This window comes from Carcharodon carcharias, chromosome 17, assembly GCF_017639515.1.
Source record: "Carcharodon carcharias isolate sCarCar2 chromosome 17, sCarCar2.pri, whole genome shotgun sequence".
NCBI lineage: Eukaryota > Metazoa > Chordata > Chondrichthyes > Lamniformes > Lamnidae > Carcharodon > Carcharodon carcharias.
The window spans coordinates 12,993,588-13,012,841 of record NC_054483.1 but is presented as its reverse complement, the minus strand read 5'-3'; the positions used below and the strand labels follow the sequence as shown (position 1 = coordinate 13,012,841).

General features: G+C 42.8%; 1 protein-coding gene across 1 annotated transcript in view; it reads left to right on the top strand.

The window, feature by feature from the left end:
- The first annotated feature begins 3,415 nt into the window (after positions 1-3,415).
- The window catches only part of slc4a5a (solute carrier family 4 member 5a), a 78,164-nt gene continuing 62,325 nt past the window's right edge, over positions 3,416-19,254 (top strand). Inside the window, exons 1-3 of the mRNA XM_041209921.1 lie at positions 3,416-3,476; positions 5,008-5,196; positions 16,979-17,108. Coding sequence (XP_041065855.1) covers positions 3,416-3,476; positions 5,008-5,196; positions 16,979-17,108 — 380 coding nt within the window. The remainder of the gene's footprint in view (positions 3,477-5,007; positions 5,197-16,978; positions 17,109-19,254) is intronic.

Here is a 19,254-nt window from a genome sequence, read left to right as displayed (position 1 = left end):
ATTTCTATCTCCTTTATCATACAGGGAGCTCTGGATTTGTTTGTCCTACCCTTCCCTTTTGAGGAAACATGCCTTGACTGTGCTCAAACCATCTCCTCTTTGAAGGTAGCCCATTATTCAGCTACTGTTTTGCCCACCAAACTTTGGTTCCTGTCTATACAGCACAGTCCTGTTCTTGCCCCATTGAAGTCCGCTCTCTGCAAGTTGATTATTCTTACTCTGGATTGACCAATGTCCTTTTCCTCCGTCTTCCTAAACCTTATGATACAATGATCACTGTCCCCTAAATGTCCCCCCACTGTCACTTGGCTCACCTCACTCCCAAAAACCAGGTCTAGAAGTGCCTCCTTTCTTGTTGGACTGGACACATAATGCTGTAGGAAATTCTCCTGAATACAATCTAAGAACGCTTGCCCTTCGCTGCTCCTTACAGTACCACTGTCCCAGTCTATATTTGGGTAATTAAAATTCCCCCGTTATAGCTAGTCTATGATGTTTACACCTCTCTGTAATTTCCTTGCAGATTTGTTTCTCTATATCCTTCCCACTAGCTGGTGGTCTATATATTACACCGAGCAATGTAATTGCACCCTTCTTATTCCTTAGCTCTAGCCAAATTGATTCTGTCCCTAAATCCTCTGACACATCCTCTTTTTCCAGTACTGCAATACTCTCCTTAATCAAAAATGCCACCCCTCCTTTTTTCCCTTTCCTATCTTACCTGAACACCTTGTAATCAGGAATATTTAACACCCAGGTCTCCCCTTCCTTAAGCCAGGTCTCCGTTATCGCCACAACGTCATAATCCCAGGCAATTTGTTTTAACCTCTCTTTCCTGGAGTCTCTATGTTTTAACCTACCTCTCCCAAAGTCGCACTGTTTTAACCTCTCTGTCTCAAAGTCTCCATGTTTAAACCTCTCTCTCCCGAAGTCTCACCGTTTTAATCCCCTTTTCCTGAAGTCTCGCTGTTTTAACCTCTTTCTCCCAAAGTTTCACTGCTGGTGCTTTTGCAGTGCAGTTCTGGTGCAGTTGGAATGCAGTTCCAGTGCAGCTCTGGTGCAGTTCCAGTGCAGTCCAGTGCAGTTTTGGTGGAATTCCAGTGCAGTTGCGGTGTAGTTCCAGTGCAGCTCTGGTGCAGTTCCAGTGAATTCTGGTGTAGTTGTAGTGCAGTTCCGGTGCAGTTCCAATATAGTTCCAGTGCAGTTCCAGTGTAGTTGTAGTTGTAGTGCAGTTCTGGTGCAGTTCCAATACAGTTCCAGATCACTAACTGGGAACCCTTGTTAGAGAGAAGGTGAGATAGCAGTGCACCAGCCCCCTTGATCAAGTAGCTTCCAGATAGAAAGTCACACAGCATCTTGGCTCATGTACGTCCACGTGGATAAGGGATGGAAAGACAGTTGACCACGCTCCAAGAATCAGCACCTCTGATTCCCTAATTAAAGGGCAGAAAACAGCACACAAAATAGCATGTAAGCATCCACTGAGAATCCCGGCTGTGCAAGTCATGACAAAGGGATGACATTCTCAACACAAAGCTAATTGATTTCCAATGCTCTCCTCACTTTTATTTTGGGTCCTTAGCAGAAACAGTGCACCAGTTCAGCCTCTTGACAACACACTTTATAAGTACTAATTCTGGTTCAGTTACAGGAATCAGTCCCAGAACGGCAATCTTATTACATAAACTGAAGAAGTTGGAAATAGTCGGCGGGGCTGGCAACAGGTATGGAGAGAGATACAGAGTTAACCACCTCTTAGGTCAATGACCTTTCATCAGGGCTGGCAAAGGTTAGAGATATAACAGGCTTTAAGCAAGTGCAGATCAGGCAAAGAAAGGGGCAGGGGAGGAAAAATAACAAAAGGGAGGGTCCATGATAGGGTGGAAGGAAGGAGAGATGAAATAGCTAAAGGGATGATGGTGCAAGTGAAAAGGAGATAGTAGTGGAACAAGTGAAGAATCAGAGGATGCCTATAACGGAGGTGAAAATGGCAACAGCAGAATCATTCCAACGGCTGCTCTCTGAGAAAAATGGCAGCCATGATTATGATCTGAAATTGTGGGATTCCACACAGCCTCATTGTCGTCTATTCTCCACCCACTCTGTTCCTTCTTTGTGGGGATGACAAGACTCTGTTACCATTAGTCCTTCCTGAACCTACCGAAGAAGCTTGATCGATGGCCTCACACAACCCATTCCTCCATTTTCTTCCCTTTGATCTATTTTGTCACCTGTTCCAAGGTGTCAGAAGTGGAAAAAAAATTTGGACTGTAAAACTAAGGTAACATCCTTATAAATGAACCAGTTATACACTGAGCATGACTGCTATGTAAATATATAACGAGTGACGGAGATGCTCTTGGTACCAAAGAATGCTAATTTAATTAAGCCTTGTTTCAACATGATGCTCTCATGCCCATAGCATGATTTAAGTTTCTTTAAGCATACCTGCTATTCCTAAGAATGGACTACCTTTTGTGTGGTGTGAGTTGGATAGTGTGCTATAGGACTAATTGTTCCCCTATCACCATGGGATTTGGCACTGTGAGTTGCTTGCTACATTATCCTGCTAACTTCAAAAGGAAATAAGTATCACGGTGACAGGCCAGGCTACATTTCTCAGCAAGTTTATTTGCAAGTGGGTTCGAGTGAAGCAGTAATGCTAACATGGTCTACGTCTGCTCTGTATATTTGATGAAATCTACGTAATCTGTGAAATACTTCAAGTAGTACCTTCGCAACCGCCTGGCTTCTTCATCTCATCTGAAATACACAACCTTTTGGAAGCCTAGGATTCCAAAGGCAGGTTTCAACACCCAAGAGTGATTGTATACCAGTGGTCAGATAATGTGGGTGTGCATCATTTCTATTATTCCAAAAGAGAAAGTGTGAACTGGAGACTCTTGGGTGTCCAGTCAGTCATTCGCACTTGACAACCAGCCACATCGGAACCTATTGTTAATGTCTGAAATAGCTGTAAATTTGTATATACCAGAAACACGAGCAACAAACTGAATCAGATTGTTTTACAGCTCAGATGGTGAAATAAAAGGAAGCCAGACTGCTGCCTCATGAGGGGCTATCTATAGGATGTTTTGTTCACATATTTCTTCCCCCTGACACGAAGACCATAGAACATTATGTCAGAGGCACAGCCAAGTAAAGGCAATTTTAAGTCATATTACTCCATTGGACCGGACATTTCAAACAATGGCAAGACAAATATTTTCAAGCTGGAGCTCTGCTGTCAGAAATATGATCCCAGGACATTTCAGCATCACATGTATATATTAGAAAGAGAGTCTTTGACCTTTTCCTTTAACCGCAATGATTCTACCTGCCATTAATATATGCAGCCCAATTATATATGCCCGATTCCTCAGTTTTAACCTCAACAACTTTGTTTTCATTCAGAATGGACCATGAAAGAGGAATGGGACACTCAAGAAAAAGATACGATGATGAAGAGGAGGATGGTAAGTAAAGTTGGATAAACTGCAAATAAAATCAGAAATACCCAGCGTATCAATGAGTTCCATTAACATGGAATGTTTCAGGATTGATTCCTAGGCAATATGAAGTTGGCTGATCTCCGGATTGTGATATTATTGATCTGAGTGCCTCTGAGTTAGGTGGAGGGGATGAATCACTCAGTCAATGCTTCTGGCTGACAGTTAATGAATGCTGCTATTAGGAGTCTGCATGCAAACAAGATTAGGCTCCATATAGTCCAGTCAGAGCCCAACACCTCAGACATTCTGTCACCTTCCCACCAACGCTCAGCAGAAGGACTGCAAAGTTAGCTGGGACCTGTATGGATTCCCTGGGGCCTAACCTAAAACCAGAATTGGTAATGGTCTTTTTTTGCAGGGTATGTTGGTGGAGCTGGTTGCAAGGGGATGGGTTAAGTTTCCACCTATTAATGTGGGGGGTGGTGACAGCAGGGGGCACATAGGATTCCTCCAATGGGAAGTCCCGCTTCCTCATTTTCTCAGAGGTCTATCAGTTCCTGAGCAGCTGTTAAACCAAGAGGAATAAAGTGGATCAGTCTTTTCAATGGCAGCTGGTACACCAAGCCCAGCATTCCTCGTCGCCCACGCTGCAAGGCTGTACTAACCAGCCTGTGGGGCAGGGTTGGGGCAGGTAAAATTCAGCCCCAGTAGTGCAAATGCCCAGCACCTGGATGTGCAAGATCATCAGCAGAGGTCAACAGCACCTCCGTGTCACTATTTAATTTTGCAATCAGAAAATAACAACTTCAGAAAATGAATGAAATGGCCATGAGTAAAGAGCAGGCATAGGGACCAATTGGGCGTCCCTTTCAAAAAAGCCTGCCCAGGGATAATGGACTGAATGGTTTCCTTCTTTGCTGCATCTTTCTATAATTCATCACTTTTTAAATCCTTTTGGCGATCAGATAGCCATTCAGCCCCTTTTTAAAACACCTGCATGATGCAGTTTGAAATTCTGCCTAGGACGTTTGTTCCCATATCGCTATCGTTTGAAAGTTTCTCCAGACTGCTGCTGGGGCTCGAAGGGTTAGATTATGAGGACAGGTTGCTTGGGCCTGGCTTGTACTCCCTTGAGTAAAGAAGATCAACCAATTTGAGGTATTTAAGATGATGAAAAGATCTGAAAGGGTAGATAAAGAAAACCTATATCCCCCTTGTGGGGAGTCTAAACTTGCAACTTAAAAGTGGCAAAGGTATTAAGGGCTATGAAACCAAGGTGAGTAAAAGGTGGAGGTAAGATACAAATCACCCATGATTTAATTCAATGGTAGAACAAGCTTCGAGGGCTGAATGACTTCCTCTTGTACCTATTTTCCTAAGTAAAAAATATATACTGGCTGAACACTGCCAATTAAGACAAAACGAGCTAAGCTGAAGAACCTGTAAGGTGCAAAAATAGACAGCTTCAGCTAACTGTTCCTGTCCAAAGAGCTGAATCTTGCCACAGAAACTAACTGATTTTAAGAATGTCCCTAAATATGTCTATTTTGTCCAGATCGAAATGCCATCTACATTGGGATCCCTGCACCCCAAGGCTACAGGAGGAAAAGAAGGCGAAGGAAATTCTCGGCAAGCCGGGAGAGAACCAGTGAGGGGGAATGGTACCCCAAGAGGCAAGACCGATCCGATACAGATGAAGGAGGTGATAGAGGGTTCATGCCTGTAGACTGTGCCAGTATTGACAGTAGGTCATTTACATTTTATTATAGAGTTATAGGCTTAGCTAAGGTTGCCAGTTGCTGGAGGTTTCATCGTACGATATTTCATCTCCAACCACCCAGCCATTTTCCCATCTCTAACACACTTGTAATTAATAAAATATTCAAATAAAATGAAAAACATAACATTTTTTTAATGTTCTCATAATATTTCTCCTGGTTGCTCACAGAGATTAACCTTTAATCTGGAAAATGCTGGAAGATTGACAACCCTCAATTCCTCCCATCAGTTCAATCTAGTCAGGTCTAAAACCGTACAATAATGTGAGGATATGAGTGGTGCAATTGCCAAAGATCTTTACACCTTTGCCCAGGCATTACAACATGGTATCATGTTTTTATAATGATAAAAGGGCACCAATCACTCATAAGAGATTGGGTAAACATGTTGTGGGTTCATTTATTAAGTCTAGGTACATGAGGACAGATGTACATGGACAGAAAGCTTAAAGACATCATCAGCACAGCTGTCTATGCTGTGCTCTGCTTAAAAGCAAAGGTGCGACTAAATCTGCATCACGAGACACACTTCCTTTCTAGTGATATCATGCTCCTAATCCTTAAAGGCATATTACAATACCCCCTTTCTTTTTAAAGACACTTCCCCCCTCCAAACAAATATAATGATTTACAATACATGCTCATATTTAGTTAGTATTACATAAGTGTATAAGATTGGTGAATCTATGAGTCTCTAAAGTGTAGAGGCAATCTACTGGTACATCCAGATCTTGTAATGGTAACCTTATCTGGTGATGTCTTTAATTGCTTACAGTGATTTGTGGGACTGTCATTCTTGGGTGTTGTTCCTGGTTGTATCTAGGATCTGGTCCTCTATGCAAAAAGACTGCACAGTTGAGGATCTGGAATGGATCAATTTGTCCCGGATTACATCTCACTATTGCGCCTTTGTATGTATGTATGACTTCATAGGACCTTGATTCTGAACAAACCTTTGTCACCTCAGCTGGTTGACATGTACCTTCTGTGGGATCTTGGGTGCAAACTTATTGTTCCAACTGTAAACTTGGCAATTCTGAACCTGCATCAGGCATGTTGCTCATCTTCTCTTAAAGTTTTAAAAGTCACTCTTTAGTTCTGAGAGAGTGGAATGGGTAAGAGTAGATAAATTGGTACACACCGGTCTGCCAAACATTACTCTGCTGGTGACGGAATAGTTGCACTTAAAGATGCCACTCTCAGTATTCCATCACACTCCTGACTTGTGCCTTGTAGATGGTGGACAGGCTTTGGGCAATCGGGAGGTGAGTTACTCACTGCAGGATCCCTAGCTCCTGACCTGTTCTTGTAGCCACAGTATTTATTAGGCTAGTCCAGTTCAGTTTCTGGTCAATGGTAACCCTTAGGATGTTGATAGTGGGGGATTCAGCAATGGTAATGCCATTGAAGTCAAGGGAGATGGTTAGATTCTCTCTTGTTGGAGATGGTCATTGCCTGGCACTTGTGAGATGTGAATGTTATTTGCCACTTGTCAGCCCAAGTCTGGATATTATAGCTCTGAGAGTGTGCATGAAAGTTGTGCTAGACATATTGTGCAATTGTTGAATAATAGGGTACTTGGTAAAGTAGTGGACGATGGCGATAAGTCAGTGTCATGGATTTGAAAGAGGTTGGATGCAATTCTGGATCAAGGATGGGTCGGAAACCCATGTGGAATCAGTGGTGCTTTGTGCTGATGTGACATATGCTCATGACGTGTCTCGCACTTCTTGACGACGACTTCGTTGTTCATACCCGGCCAATAGGCTGTCTCTCTTGTGAGTCTTCTTGTCCAACCTAGGCCCATAAGTGAGTGATGAAGCTGTCAAAGAATATCAGGTCACAAACATTCCAGCATGGTGACCAGCCCACCTTTAAGCATGACTCCCGGGAGATGCCTAGCTTGTTGATAAGGCCAAAATGATCTCATGTGTTCGTGGATATGCTGAATTGAATCAGGCCATCCTTCAATGATGGTTTTCCACTGTTTCTGTAGTGTAGAATCTTTCACCATTTCCTCTGGTAGCTGCTGGCATTTGTGTTGTGCAAAATGTACCTGATCAATTTGGAGAACACCATCAAGTTCAATGTCAATGAAGTTCACTTGTAGATCCAAGGATACATCTTCTGTTTACGCTGGGTTAGACAATCTGCTTAGTGTATCCAATGCAACCATCAAGTTCTCTGGCTTGCACCTCATCTCACAGTTGTAACCTTGAAATTTTATCGAGAGACGTTGTAATCTTGGCGGTGCACTAGTCAATGGTTTACGCCAAATTATCTCCAGTGGTTTGTGATCGGTCTCTACCATAAAACCTTTGCCAAATGGATAGGTATTAAAATGGATGATTCTAAACACTAAAGCTAATGCTTCTTGTGTGGAGTAGTTGTATTGTGTTATAGACAGAGATTTTGAAGCAATTGCAGTTGGTAGTTTCTGAGGTTGATCTGGCATGTGAGGTCTGACTGATTCCATGGATTGTCACTAGCGTGAGGTCACTGCATGCCGATAGACCTGTGATCGCCTGGTCTTTAGTCTCTGTGATGTGGAACATTTGTGACACTCAGGACTATGGATCCCACATATGGAATTAGTGAACTGTTGTACACTGACAGTTTCACAGGAGTAGGTTTTACCATGGCCCTCCATGTCTGTGGATACATGTTTTTTTAGAATTCTCAGGGGTAGTATGTTTGCACTTGCCCCTGTGTCAATCTTGGCCAATAATGAGTAGTTACCAACTTTGTCAGGGTAGATCATTCAAATCTCGACAAACAATTTGGACGGTGTGACGGTGTCTATGTTTTCCATGAGATTGACGGTGTAAAACGTGTGTTCACCACTCTTCATCTCATTGTGCACATCATCGTCATTTCCTGGTTTGTCAGTCACCTCATGTATATGTTTCCAATGGGATACCGGATGGTTATTCTCATTGCTTGAAGGTACCTGTTGTGTATAGTCTGCTTGGATCAGTGCACGGCTCTTTGTAGCTGCATCAGCCTTTTCTCCAGTGCACTGCCATTGCCAATGGCCCTTTCTGCCTCATGTCTTACAGAATTGATGGAAATCTGAGCATTTCCTTGATACATGCAGAAGGCCACACCTTCCACATGTCTTGCTAGGTTTGGCTGTTGTAGTAACTGTATTGACAATAGGAGTTGTACTTAGGACCTGTAAGCTTCATCGACCTGCGAGGATCGCTTCGTACTTATGTCCATCCTTGAGTAGCTCTTCAACGCTACACATTTTGGGTTAGTTTAGCAAGTCTTTCTGGAACGCTTCCACGGGAGGAGATGCGATCAGCAACTCAACAATTCCATCTGCAAGCTCTGTGGTTGAAAAATCACAGTACGTACCTTTCTCTCTGCTTCTGCTGATGAAGTGGTCTATGGATTCTGTAGGCTGTGGTCAAAATGATATGAACTCTAGTCAATGAATATGGAAGTTTAACCTGATGGTAAACCGGTTTTCCAATGTAGTCCATATCTTTTGGGGACCCTTTAGCTCTTCTACCATTAATCCTGATGTGTTCAGCCTGTGTAGACCTTCATTCCCAATTGTTAGGCAAATTTCTACGGCTTGCTTGTCTGGTTCAGACACACCTGAGTCATGAAACCATCGTTCTGTACGCTGTTCAAATATTTTGAATTTGGATAATGGGTCAGCTGCATCCCAATTCAAACAAGAGCATGTTTTGGACATTCTGACAATATCCCCTTGACCTTCCTTCTCCTAAGTACCAGGGATGAATGTTGCTGTAGCCGCTTTTGCCACACTTTTCTGAAGCGTTACCTGTTATAATTGCAATCTTCTCTGGCCTGATTTTTATGATTGTTTTGATCTGTTTTGTTTTTGTTTGTTGGACTCTAACTCGCTCGCTATCAATCCGGCCCATACCCTGGTCCCTAACCTCTCCTGACTGAGCTAACTCGGCGCTGGTTCTCTCAATGTGCTGTCCCACTCACGGAACTGACAAGCTATGTGCTGCGATCTCACGATGGGGGTTTAGCCTGCTTACCAGCTTTTTATTTGAACTCTGTGGCCGGAATTTTCCAGCTGCCTGGTGGTGGACTCCCCCGTGGCAGGGCCAGCAGATCCTGCCGGTTTGAGGGGCTGGAAAATTCTGACCTGCATCTTCAAAGCTTTTCTTTGCAGTCATCACGTTGTGGTTTCAACAGTCTCCGATGCTGCGGCTTTGTTGCGGTCCGACCAGAACATTGAGGGTTGTCTAATGCCATGTAGCAGAATCTAAGACTGTTCACCATGTCATACCTGTACTGAACCTTGCTGCGAGGCTGAGCACTGTGTCGTTCAGAAGGAGCCACTGCTGCACACCGTGTCATGTTTTTATAATGATATAAAGGCACCAATCTTCAATAAGGGATTGGGTAAACATGTTGTGGATTCATTTATTAAGACTAGACAATTGAGAACAGATATACATGGACAGGAAGCTTGAAGACATCATCGGCAGAGCTGTGTGCATCTGTGTGCTCTGCTTAAAAGCAAAACAAAAATCTGATCGCGTGACACACTTCCTTTCTAGTGATGTCATGATCCTATTCCTTAAAGGCATATTATAACACTGACCACATATCCTTATTCGCGGCTGTTGGAGGCCATCAGCCCTTCCCTCCACAGGTCACAGATTCTGAGGGTAAATCCTGAGAATTATGTGTTTTTTTTTATCTTCCTGCCCCCACATTCTCATAATTTGCCACAGAAAAGTAGCAACTGTTTCAGCATGGCTGCCGTCACCACCTCCCACCTCCTCCCCCCCAACCCCCCCCACACCCCCCCACACCCCCACCCTTCTCCACCAATGCGTGAGCTTTTTTTTGGGAACTATTGACTTCCATTTGGAGGGTCTTAATAAATGGGTGAGGAAGGGTTAGTCCTAGAGCCAAGGCACTGAAGCTCTTGAGGATTGTGTTACAGGACCACCCTACTTCTATAAACAGTTTGAAGGTTTCACAAACAAGGCCAACACTGCCACCTGGTATTTGGTACAGTGCTACCACAAGCACAGTTTTGGTTTCAAAAGTATAGATGTTTAAACTGTTTAAATTGTGTTTTGCTCATGTTAGCATTTTATGAATAACTTGAAGTCAATCACAGTTTGACATGGGCTACAGAACATGCAATACCTCTAAATTAAAACCAATCACGCTGTTTTCAACAATTGGCTTTTTCTGTCAATTTGCAGAATGTGGAGATATTTATCCAATGTTAAATGGCCATAACTACAATAAATTATTAAACTGTCACTTGCATTAAGTTAATATGGTCATTTAATTGAGTAGAGCTTTATTGACTGCTATGACATACAGGGTTGCTGATCAATGTTATTCCATGACCCACAGAAGATATTTAACAGGGGATATCAGGATAATAAGAAGCACTACCTCAAGATAACCCACTAGAACACTAGAAGAAGGTGACATAGGATAAACTATGCTGAGAGGCAGTTATCTGAAAAACTGTAGATTCACTCAGGTGAGGCGAAGTGATGGGAGGAGGCAAGATTTTTCTTACTCTGGATCGGATATTGACTAAAGAGTTTTCATCACCCGTTCGCTTGTGAGTTTAAACAATAAGGGCCCATATTTAATCCCCATTCATTGCTGAGTTAACTGAGGTCATCTTAGTAGGGCTGGGTACAATCAGCTTTAGCAGCTCCGAAATAATGAGAGGGAAAATCATCTGATCCCATAACCCCTCAAGCCAATGCACGGACTCTGCAGGAAGGTTCACGTTTGAACACAAGTCAAATTGGGATCCAACTTTACCATGATGTCATTCTCCCACTGTGGTGCTCTGTGTCTGTACTCATTTTGGAATATTGGCATTTGGGTGAGATACTGGAGATCTGCCCGTGGAACTGAAACACAGGATGAATCTCTGAGACAACACTGTTATTTTCATATTCATTACCAGGCAGTTTTCACTAATAAGGGATGGCATTTGTTGAAAAGCCGTATCAGTTCCCTGAATTGTCTTGACAGGTTTTGGTCCTCAGAGTAGAAAATATTAATCAGCCGGTTGTTATTGTGTCATCCGTAAGTGAAACTTGGAAACATGGTCGGCCTGGCTTTCCGTCACACACTTTTCTCCACACTGAACAATAGTGAAGTCCTATACTCAAGCTGTACCATTGGCTCCAGTGTGCAGCCAGAACTAAATTGCTGGAAAAGAAATTCCACAGTAGCCAATCTTGGCCCATTAGCTATTTCAGTTTGAGTTTTTTGCACTTGTCTCCAATATTGTCGCAAGAACTGTGTTGCTGAGCAATAGTTCTGACACTTTGCCTGATCTCAGTTGCAGCCGCACGCCACTTGTGGCTCGACTGCTTCCAGGTCAGCTTCCGATGATTGTGTATAAAGGACATTGGGATTGCTGTGTACTCAGTGCCAGATTCTGAAAGCATAGACAGTCGCGAGGAACTAAAGGCACATTGTTTCCAGTTGGAATTCAAGGTACAAATAAATCTCAGCACTGCGAATGCTAATCTGTTAACTGTTGCCACTCTATGGACCTGACCAGGGAATATTTTAAACTGAACTCCGCAAGGATCCTAAATTGCCAATATTTGAAAACAAAGGAACTCACTGAAGCCCATGTGCAACTTTAATCAGGCTGCTAGTGAAACATCTAACAGTAAAAACTCAATTAGTCAGCACCCAGAGCAAGAGGAGGCCATTCAGCCCCTCAAGCCTGTTCCCCATTCAATTAACTCATGGCTGATCTGCACCTCAACTCCACTTACCCACCTTTTCACCATGCTCTTTGATACCCTGACTTAATAAAAATCTCAGCCTGGGTCAGTTCTATTCCCACCCAACAGTGTCGAGCTAAAATGTGAATTCACTCATGGCCTATGGTCGCAGTTCCTGGAAGGAAAATTCCTTCCATCACCCTGTTCCTCCCCTGCCAAATCCCAGATGTGTCCTAGATTGCTAGCTTTCACACCTAAATCTGGAGAGTTTTAATGTTCTTGAGAGATAATGGGTTGGTTGAAATTAATATAAAGTCACCTTCCCCTTCAAAACTTTGATCTGGCTTTAAGGAGATGGGCAATTGCGTGTGGGGCGGAGGGGGGGTGGGGGGGGGGGAGGGGTGTGGTTAGCAAGCCCCATCCGTCTTGAGTGAATGAAATGTCTGCTGAGTGCTTCCTCAAGGTACTGTAACCGGGACATGCAAGTATTCATTGATTTCCTTTGATTCATGCTGAAAGGACAGCATTAGTTTGCCTGGGCCAGAAAGAAAGAAACATTCACCATTTGCTAAACTTCAGCTTCAGCTTCTTACAAAATAAACAAGGGAAGATTGAAAAAGATAAGGGGGGGGGCGCATTTTAATTCAATGAATAATCTGTGTTTTGGGGGCCTCTTTTATTGATGCACAGGGGAAAAGGTTCGGGAATAGTTAAGGTCAAAGCTTTCTCAGAATTGAAATGGGTAAGCTCTACTGGGTTTGGCATAATCATCAATAGGACTCAACTCAGCAAAGGGCGTGCTATTCCATTTAATCTCCAGGGCATGCAGCTCTGTGTAACAGGCTTTGACACACACTGTAAGGCTGCAGCAAGTTACCCCGAGCACAGACAGGCCTGCTTTTAATGTGTGTGACAAAATGAGTGAGAGTGAAGCAGGTAGGGTTGAAACCATGGTTTTTTTATTGTCGATTTGTCAGTTGCTTTTTGAGGCCAGGATTGGCGTGTTTGTCTTGTAGCCACAAGAGAACTGATGTAATTCATTTTGTTTCACTCTGTTACTCTGTTAACACTTTGTAGACTGCAGTAACATTGCTTCATTCAAGGAAGGAATATAACCGGGTCATGCAAAAATATTGAGTGAAATGGTCTTTGCTCTTGTTTTCTTGAACTCTATTTCACAGTAGTTGGCTTTACAGATGTACAAAGAATGGTTTATACTTTGCATCTTTACAGAGAGGGTGTGTGACAGTCTGTCGAAACTGATGCCATTTTCTCAACATGAATTTGGATACAACGAAGATTTTAAGTAGACAAACATTAATTTTGAACCCCTTTGGAATTTGATGCTCGTGCTCCTTTCAAACAAAAACCACAACTTGTCACACTGGAATAATTTGATGCTTCCCCTTTTTTGTCCAGCGAAGAAGGCAAGAAACCAACGTATTTACTTACTGACCACTGAAACCTTCCAATCAGATTCAAGAAACACCACGAGGGCAGGTTGCTGTGAGCCCGCTCCTTCATGTGCCCTGTAAAGTGGGAAAGTCTCTTCCCCCAGCTCAACCTCCTGGATGGGGAATGAAAGTCAATTTTCAGGACTGGATCAGCCAATGGATATATGTAGGTCAGCAAGTACCACCAGACCTCTGACCATCACTGCCCATCGCTCAGGTTAATGAATACATGAAGACTGCTGTTGCCCAATTGCGAATGTGTGTATATGTGCATGTGTGTGTTTGTATGTGTGTGTATGTTTGTGCGTACGTGTTTGTATGTATGTGTATGTTTGTTTGTGCATGTGTGTTTGTATGTATGTGTGTGTTTGTGTGCGTGTGTGTGAGTCCATAAATCTCAAGTTCAAATTCAGCTGTGAGGCCTTCCAATGGTTGAAGTCTTCCAACATCCACTGTCATATCAAGATTGGCATTTGGACAAAGGAAGCAAAAAGGCTGCCAGTGCTGCAAAAGGGTACCTCACATCGAGTCACTGAGGGGGAGGAGAAAAAGTCAGAGGAAAAGAATTGATTCCAAATAAAGCTTTGGCTCATCAGTAACAAAGTAGGCCTGGACCCTACTTCACATGGCCACAGATAGCTGATAAGTTTAACATCATGGTCCCCTGTTTGCAACTGGAGGTGGGTATAATGCACATCTCTGATCATTTGTGGCACTACTGACAAAGATTCATTGAAAAATCACAATAGAAAACAATGGAAATCATGTGATAGTTTGCAGGTAGTTAATTTGCAAGCGAGTCAAAGAATTTGAGCTTGTGGAGCAGCCAGAATTTGACTTGCCTTCCATCACCACTTTAAGAGCGTTTTACTAGAAGACAATGTTGTAGGATTGGCTAGTAACCATAGGAACTGGAATTCCTGCCCGGAAGAATTAGTTACAATTACTTTTGAGTCAGAAAGTTTCATTTGCAGTTCAGAAGAACCAGCAGTCTTGGAAATGATAGGTAAATGACGGGAATAATGAGGACATGACAGCGATGCAAATGTCGGAGACATTTAATTTCAGGGATAAAGCCAAAGCTTTTATTTGATTCATGCTGGGGAGCAAAGGGATGGTTAATAGAATTAAAACTCTATTTAATAGGATTAACTTCTATGAGCAGAAGCGCACACATGCTGGTAAACTAATGGAAAACTGAAGTGAAGCAATGGAGTTTAAATGGTGCCTCTGAACCAACATGGAGTGGACCTAGGTTCCCCAGCAGGTGGGCAAGGAGAATTGAGAGAAATCAAAAGAGCAACTGAGGTCAATGAAGGCCAGTATTAGCAATGCTACAATTTATAGTGGAGAACCATAGTCGCAATGGTGAACTATTTTCCAGTTATGTTCAAAGTCAGGAATCAATCAAAGACAGTATTGTTCCTTAGAGATATTTATGAGGTCAGGTTAGGTATGAGGCCAAATAAATGAGTGCTGAGCTAACTGGGTGCTTTGCATCAGTTTTTACTCCTGAAGATGATGCTGTAGCCATAGTACAGAACAAGTGTAGAGCTAAAGTCGAGATAACCTCAGAAACTGAAGATTAAGATGCTCATGGCTGATTGGGGTAAATCGAATCTGGTCCAGATTAAAGTGTGCTTAAGGAATATGTAAGTCACTGATTCATGCAATCAATAGCTTGCCAAAGTTTGGGTTAGTTCCCATGAATTGGAAGAAAGTTCATGTGTTCCTATAATTTAAGAAGGGGAACAATTCAGACCCTGGCAATTATCTGTTTGACATGGAGTAAATATTATATGTGATTTCTGATCACTTAAAGGACTTGCTAGTTATTAAGGATTCTCTATATTGATTCAGGTTGTGTAAGTCCCCTTTCATTAACCTAATTGAGTTCCTTAAACAAATGATCAAAATAGTGGATCTTGGCATTCCTATTGATGTTGTATACACGATTTCAAAAAAGCCTTCAATAAAGTTGATCAGAGAGGCTTATTGAAAGATTAGACTTTAGGGGATTAGAGGGCAGACATTAGACAAGATAGGAAATCTGTTATCAACATGTCTTGTGAACAAGAGTGTTATACCAAGGGGAAGCTTTGAGCGAAACCCAGTCATAACAAGGCTCCATGCTGGGACAATTCACCATGTTCATCCCTGATTGGCTGACAGCACAAATAGAACTAATTCGGATTTGACAAAAATTGTGCATAGGGATTAATAATTGAGATGGAACCGGTCAGCTAACCTATCTCAGGTAGGAGAATCACCTTGTGAATGGCAAATGCACTAAAATGTGCAGAATGCAGAATCATCAGCTGTCCCTTGATTCGGGAGTGACGAATACTCAGGGTGCAAGTTTCCGCCATGTGTTTTCATGTGACTGAACGGGCCAATCCCCGACCCACAAATCTTTGAACAGATGAGGCAGGATGTCCAATGAGGTAGTGGGATCCGGAGGCCAGGATTTGCCTCCTTTACTTTCCTTCTTTGCTGCCATTCTGCCTCATCATTAAACTGTTGGGACTTGAAGTGTGATGCAGCTTGATGGACAAGTTGTCACCATTCTGAGTGATTGGTAGCAAATCATTAAGGTCAGTTATTCAGAATGCAGAGGACTGGGCTTAGATTGATTACACCATGCACGATTACCTATTACAGGCAATGCGTAACACAGATGGAGTAGGTGTTTGCAGTTTCAGAGTGATTTAGAAAGGCAATGAGGGCTGTAGTCATTATGTACATAGAGAGACATTCTGGTTTCACTTAATAAGCAAAGGGAATAAAGTGTCAGCAACACACAACAAAACCAAGAAAGGACAAAGCCAATCCTGGAATGGGGAGTTAACAGAGACTAATATTCAGCTACGAGTGAGAAGCAACTCTGGACCTCGTATTCAGGTTCGAAACCTGGTGTTCTGCTTTGGCGGAGACAAACAGCCTCAGTGATATGGAGTCAAACACACGATATTATCCAATTGGTTTCAACTCCAGAAAATAGAGCCCATGCAGACATAGCTCCTCTTCTGTACAATTTAACTGTCACTTTATTGCCTTGTGTCCTCATGTTTCGTCCTTTTCTTGGTCTCAGCTTGCCAGAGATACAGAGACTGGTGAACTGCAATTGACAGTGTCAAAGAAAAACCTTACTTGAATGTTCAGAGGCACAGCCACAGCAATGTGGGGCATTTAGGACATGAAGAACTTCAAATGTGACTGGGATCTAAGGCTGGTGCACTGTTCTGTTTGCTCATTATGCCACTGATGTTTGGCAATATCCACTTTCAACTAATGATCCCAACAGCAATACCTTCATTCTAAACTTTGTATAAACAACAAGGTTGTCAAAAAGTGAATTGTCCTGTTTATGGAGCACAGGGTAGTCCATTGAATTGAATATTTGATCCACAAATTGATTGGAGATAAGGGTTCATTGAACAGAGATCCATGGAAAGAACAAGCTTATGTTCAAAGATGCATGGACGTTGTGGTTTCAGCATAAATACTTGATAGTCTCCCTTAGACAGGATGTTACTCTAATGTGATGTGTTTGGATGTCCCTCTGTTGTATACAGTGTCCCCTGCTGCTGAACGCCTGAGGTACATTCTTGGAGAAGATTACGATGGCCCAACTCCAACACTTTTTACAGAGATGGATACCCTGCAGCATGATGGGGATGAGCTAGAATGGAAGGAATCTGCTAGGTGAGTGATTAAAGTCCAGTGAGATTTACTTCTGTTAAATGAACCTTTTCTAGGTTGTTGTTCAGCTTCTTTGTTTTAAGTGCCAGCCAGTATGATGGAACTATTGTGGTGCAAACAGTGGTTTGCTGGGTTACTATTGCTGTGTTTGAAGGATATTGAAACCATGTGAAGGAATACTGTACAAATAAGTAGCAAAAGCAAGACACAAAAAGATTAATGTCACCAATGCCAAGTCTATGATCAGAACAAGTTCTATAAATGTACTTTAAGCAGGTTAAGACTGCAGTAAAACTAAAGAAAATAAGAACTGTTTGTTCTCTCATCCTGCAATCTTGACTGTCAGAATCCCTCTAATTTATCTTTGCTGGGAATGTAACTCAGAGTGACACGACAGTTACCAAGGCTATTGAGACCACACAAATTCTAAACTTCAGCTTCCTTGTGTAAATCATTGCCATGGCAATGGAGATCCCATCTATTTATACAAAGGAAGAAAGAGTACCTGAGGTGGGGTGCAGGAGGGAGGGGCGGCAAGAGGAGAAATACAAGGGGCTAAATTGGATAGCCCCCTGAAAACAGGCATGAGGATTGCAATGTATGTTGAGCCTGTGCCCATTCATTGTAATGCAGGCAGCTTGCCAACCTCACACTGCCTGCTCATTTGAATGATTGCTATGTGCAGCCACTGCTAACCATGCTCTTCATTGGCTGGACACATCAGCAGGGGGCCCAAAATCATAACTTCCTAGCACCATTAAAGCTAGACTGCACTGATTAAAGGTGGCCTGCACCTCTGAGAGGGGAGGTTCATTGTGGCTGCAGCAGGTACTGGCAGTTGTGCAGGAGGTGAGTTTAACCTGGGAACCGATGAGGAGATTGCAAGCTCCAAGGTTTTCAAAGTCTGCTAGGAGGCCCTCCAGAGGGAGCAGTCAAATGCTGAGGACCAGGATGCAGTGCCACAGGAAGCTCAGTGATCTCACACCAGTGTTCATGGTCAGAGAATGCATTCTTGTTATGTTCCTTGGGTCGCTTTGCTCAGCGATCATGGTCGTACATCTATCTACTGGTGACTGGGTTGGTAAACAAGATACTGCAGATGCAGAGACCAATGTAAGGTGAACCACATGCTGTTTATTAACATAAGTAACAGAGCACTAACACGTGTGCTTCCCCAACCAGACCCTATTCTAAACTACTGATTAACATTGTAGCCCACGCTACACAGCAATTGGGTCACGTGGTCAATGTGCTCACATTCTCTTAAAGGTGTATTGCACCTCAGATTACCACATCCCTCCCCCTTTACTCAAAAGTATAATTTACAATCTTTACAATATATCAACTATTTACATAAATAAACTATTTACAAATCCAGTCTCACTGGAGGCACCTTCAAATGTGTTGAACGTCGTAGTTCTACAACTTCGGATGGTTTATCCGAGGCCTCCCTCTCAGAAGTCATCTGTCCACTAGAGTCTTCAGTAGGAACTTGTAAGTTTGTTTCTGCAGACTCCCTCAGGCTTAACAGATCCTATAGGCACTTCCAAACCAAGTGGAGTTCCTTCCATATGTGGTGTAGACTCTAACAGGAATGCTTGGTGCATCCTTTCTTGTAGATCTGTTTTCCTTTTCCTGAGGTGATCTACATATCTCCTAATTATCCGACCTTCAACCGATATGTGATAGGAAAGGGGTTCTGCCACTACAGTAACTTCACCTGATAGCCGTTTGGGCCCAGCTCCAAAGTTCTTTGCAAGAACTGTGTCTTCAACGGTGAAGTTACTTTCACAACTGTGGTAATCGTGTCCATTTTTCTGGGCCTCCTGATTTCTCTCTACTCTCTCCAAAATTCAGCCTTATGAGACTCAAAACGTATCCCGAGACATCTCTTCATCAATAACTCTGCGGGGGCAATACCAGTGTGGCGTAGTCCTATAGCTGTGTAGGAAACTTGATAATCTAGTTGCAGTAGAGTCTCCATCCAGTTTTTTCATTCCGGACTTGAAGGTCTGGACTGTCCTCTCAGCCATACCATTGGATGCCAGGTGGCATGGTGAGGTCTTAACATGTGTTATGCTATTGAGGCTTGTAAATCTTTGGAATTCTCTGCTGTTGAATGCCATTCCATTATCAGACACTATTATGT